Source organism: Nicotiana tabacum, chromosome 23 (genome assembly GCF_000715075.1).
Source record: "Nicotiana tabacum cultivar K326 chromosome 23, ASM71507v2, whole genome shotgun sequence".
NCBI classification, from domain to species: Eukaryota; Viridiplantae; Streptophyta; class Magnoliopsida; order Solanales; family Solanaceae; genus Nicotiana; species Nicotiana tabacum.
This window is the reverse complement of record NC_134102.1, coordinates 22,731,900-22,735,681: the sequence shown is the minus strand read 5'-3', so window position 1 is coordinate 22,735,681 and position 3,782 is coordinate 22,731,900. Positions and strand designations below refer to the sequence as shown.

Here is a 3,782-nt window from a genome sequence, read left to right as displayed (position 1 = left end):
CAAAGAAAAAGGAAAATTAATAAGTTTAATGAAAGTAAATATAATTAACTAAGTTAAAAAGCTTGAGCAGAAATTTCAAAGTAGAAAAAAAATAGCGGGGCGGGGTGGGACGGTGAATGCGGGTATAGTTGCGGGGCGGATGAATGCCGGTGAACATGCTATGCGGGGCGGGTTGAAATTTTCTGGGTTAAAACAGAACCCACCCCGCACCCGCCCATTGCCATCCCTAGCCAAAGCTTTAACGGTGGCAAATAATAAAATAAGGAAAGGGATAGTAGTGTTATCTGAATTTTGGGGCCTATAATAAAATATGGAAAGGGATAGTAGCTTTGGTCCTGCGCATTTGCTTATTATTTCAATATTTGCGGAGTTGGATATTGTTATCTCAATAGGTATTTTGTTTAATCGAGGAGATCATTTTGGATCAGTGTTATCTATAAATATTTTAAGTTCATGTATAATGATTTCTTAATAAGCACACAAGGTGTAACATGTAATGATTTGAGGCACAAAAAGCAAAATATCAAGATTCTTATGCATGTAAAATTGACCTGTAACAAACACTGACCAATAGGCTATAAAATAAGACATATTAAACTTAGTTCAGTACCAGCACCAAATTTAAACCGAAACATGTGCTCTAAAGAGAAAAAAGAAAACACTATAGAATGCAAAATGGTGAAACTGTAGTAAAAGAGAGATTATATTTAAGCAGAGGCTTTGAGCTTCTTAGCGATGTTGGCAATGTATTTCCCCTGATGAAAAGCTTGTTCCAATTCAATCTCTGTTGGCTGTCTTGAGCCATCGCCAGCAAAAGTTCCAGCACCATACGGACTTCCACCTTTGATTTTCTCCATCTCGAACATACCTCCTCCAAATGTATAGCCAATTGGAACGAAGATCATTCCGTGGTGAACAAGTTGTGTAATGGCTGTCAACCTGCAAACATACGTCACTTTCATCGAGAGGAGAGTTGCAGTAATGTACTTGAATTGTGTTTTGTTAATACGATCCAAATAACACTTTTCTTAATATAATGTAACAATAATTCGTTCATTTCTTTAATTTTCACGAGTTATTTAGGGAGAGTAAAAGGGACTAACGCGGTAGTCTCTTGGCCACCTCCTTGAGAACCAGTGCTATAGAAAATGCCAGCAGGTTTGCCAGCAAGTTGTTGAGTTTTCCAAAGACCACCAGTTGCATCAAGAAAAGCCTTAAATTGAGCAGGCATCATTCCAAATCTAGTTGGAAAACCAAATATAAAGCCATCTGCCTCAGCAAGTTCATCTGGTGTTATGATTGGTGTATCACCTTTCCCAGGTGCACTCATTTTTGCAAGCACATCTTCAGATAGAGTTTCTGGCACCTGTTCCATTCATATATTAACTGGCACATAAGATTATATAAAGAGAATAATTTAAGTTATATGTACTGACAGTATAAAGTGACCTGCTAGTTACAGGTCAGTTTAATATGATAGTATACAAATCTATGCATCGTTAGTGCACATAAACAGAACAGGAAAATGGTGTGATAGGCATTCAGAAAAAAGGTAAAAATTTCAAGTCATAAGTGATTTGTCATTGACAGATCAACCTATCATTAACAAATTTAAGTTTTATGTACTGACAACGAACTGGATGTAGCAAGTTATTACTCTATTTTCAAGTTACCTTATAATATTATAGATCAACTTAATCTATATACAAAACGGCAAAAACAATGGTGTGAGAGGCATTTAGAAATAATGGTGTAACGGACCTGCCAAAGCTTAGCTTCAACACCTTCAACTGATGCAGCACCTTTCTTAATCTCTTGTGCCAGCTTCTCAACATGCCCATACATTGAATAGTAACTGCCAAAATTTAAATAAACATGTTCATTAGTTTTAAAATTCAAGATTAAAAATTAAATGAAGAAATTACCTCGACCAATTCAAGCACAATTTTAGAAGTCTATTAGACTACAAAGAGTGTACAATTAGGCACCAGAACTTTGACTATTAATCCAGTACAAATCAAAAACAAATTTGAAGAAGATGTGGATATGCAGAGAGAACAAAAAGCAACACACACACTGAAACAGAAAAAGAGGAAAACATACACAATGTAGACTTTGGTTGCCATTGTAAAATCTTGTGTTTTTTTAGTTCTATGTATGTTTTATACAGAGAGGGGGGGATAGAGAATTAGAGAGTTGGCTAAGGCCACTCTGCTTATATAGTGGGGAGCCAATGGCCATGTAGTTGACCATCTCATTCTTCTCTGTCAGAGACTTACCCAAAAAAAAAAATATCTGATTCATAGAAAGAAAATAGAAATAAATTAAATAGACCTCTCAGGTCTCATCTAGAATTAACTAAGGATAATTACGTCACCTGAATGGCCATTTTATAATTATTTATCCTAAATAGGTTGTTGATATCATGCTGAAATCATCTTTAACGTCATAATTATACTTCTTCTTTTTTAATTTATTGATGGAAAAAGAAAAAGAAATGTTAGGGGGTAAATTGTGAACAAAGAAAAATTGTACGTACTGCTGGTGTTGATGCATTTTGGCTCTTCTTACATTGGTAAACAACTAAAAATTATAAGAATATGCCATAATCTTTTTCTCTTTCCAATTTAGTGAAGGTTCATTCCTATTTAAAGTTTCTGCTAATAAGTTATGGCAAAAAAGTAAATAAATGTTATACTATATCAGATTGTAGCATCCCTGAACATGGTGCTTATTGGTTTGTAACGTTCACTTCACGATTTCACGATATATATATATATACTACTAAAAAATAGGAATTAGCGACGGACAAATTCTGTAGCTAACTAGCAAAATTCATTGTTAATAGCAACAAATTAACAATAGATTATCATAAAATTCTGTTAGCTATGATCAATTTAGCGATAAATTAATGACGAAGTTCGTAACTAATTTCTATACATACATATATTACCCTCGAAATGAGAAGTATAACATTCATATCTAAACATTCTTTATTTTACATTTATCGAAATTAATATTGATGTAAAAAGCTGTAGGTGGCACGATTATTAAGACACTTCTTCTTCACTTTTCATTTTTTCATTTTTATCGTGTAAAATAAACGTAAGGGTTTGACTAAGTTGGTTGGGTGAGTGATTTTACACATGTGAGACCTGTAATCAGTTCTCATCACCAGTAGCATCCTTAATCAGAGTTCGTCGCACCGGGCGTGCCTAGTGCCGTGCGATTTACATCTCATGTGTGATTTGCGAGCTATTACATAGTGAACAGGTTACCCAATATGCATTCAAGAGTAGCGGCTATTTCCCCGGAAATGTTTTAAAAAATAATAATAAATAAACGCAAGGATGACGAAAATATTACTCATATCCTTTGTCCAGCGAAATTGAGAAAGAAGTAGAGGGATTAAAAACTGGATGCATTTGAAATTAAGGAGCCCTTTATTGTGGTTGGTGAGGCAGTGTGAATAGAATAAATGAATAACTAACAAAATTAATGAAAAGGTCTTAATTAATTATCCACGAAGAGGAGAGACGTAACACACATGCATGTATACAAATATGGCTGCTCCTCCACTGCTTTGAAGATGACTTCTCAAATCTAAGTTCCTCATGTTACAATATTTACGTACTTCATGCATCATCATGACGCCTATTTTGTGTTAAATGATATGTTCTTTGTTTAATCAAAAAATAGTTTTTGTGATCAAATCAAATAAAAGAATAATTCAGATTTTAAACAATCAATTTTACTTCACTTTTTTAAATATAAAAGAATAA

General features: G+C 34.0%; 1 protein-coding gene across 1 annotated transcript; it reads right to left on the bottom strand.

The window, feature by feature from the left end:
- Window positions 1–500: 500 nt before the first annotated feature.
- Window positions 501–2,185, bottom strand: LOC107829401 (putative NAD(P)H dehydrogenase (quinone) FQR1-like 1). Its single transcript, XM_016656871.2, has 4 exons — window positions 2,104–2,185; window positions 1,762–1,855; window positions 1,104–1,366; window positions 501–939 (listed from the first exon to the last, which is right to left on the bottom strand). Exons 1-4 carry the CDS (start codon window positions 2,124–2,126, stop codon window positions 708–710), a joined length of 612 nt encoding a protein of 203 aa, XP_016512357.1. The 5' UTR covers window positions 2,127–2,185; the 3' UTR covers window positions 501–707.
- Window positions 2,186–3,782: the final 1,597 nt, after the last annotated feature.

Excerpts from the sequence above, each read along its gene's own strand:
- LOC107829401 (XM_016656871.2), bottom strand. The coding sequence starts at position 2,126 with ATGGCAACCAAAGTCTACATTGT. Across the intron at positions 1,367-1,761 it reads TTGAAGCTAAGCTTTGGCAG|GTGCCAGAAACTCTATCTGA; the intron begins GTCCGTTACACC and ends TGAATGGAACAG. Across the intron at positions 940-1,103 it reads GGTGGCCAAGAGACTACCGC|GTTGACAGCCATTACACAAC; the intron begins GTTAGTCCCTTT and ends GTATGTTTGCAG.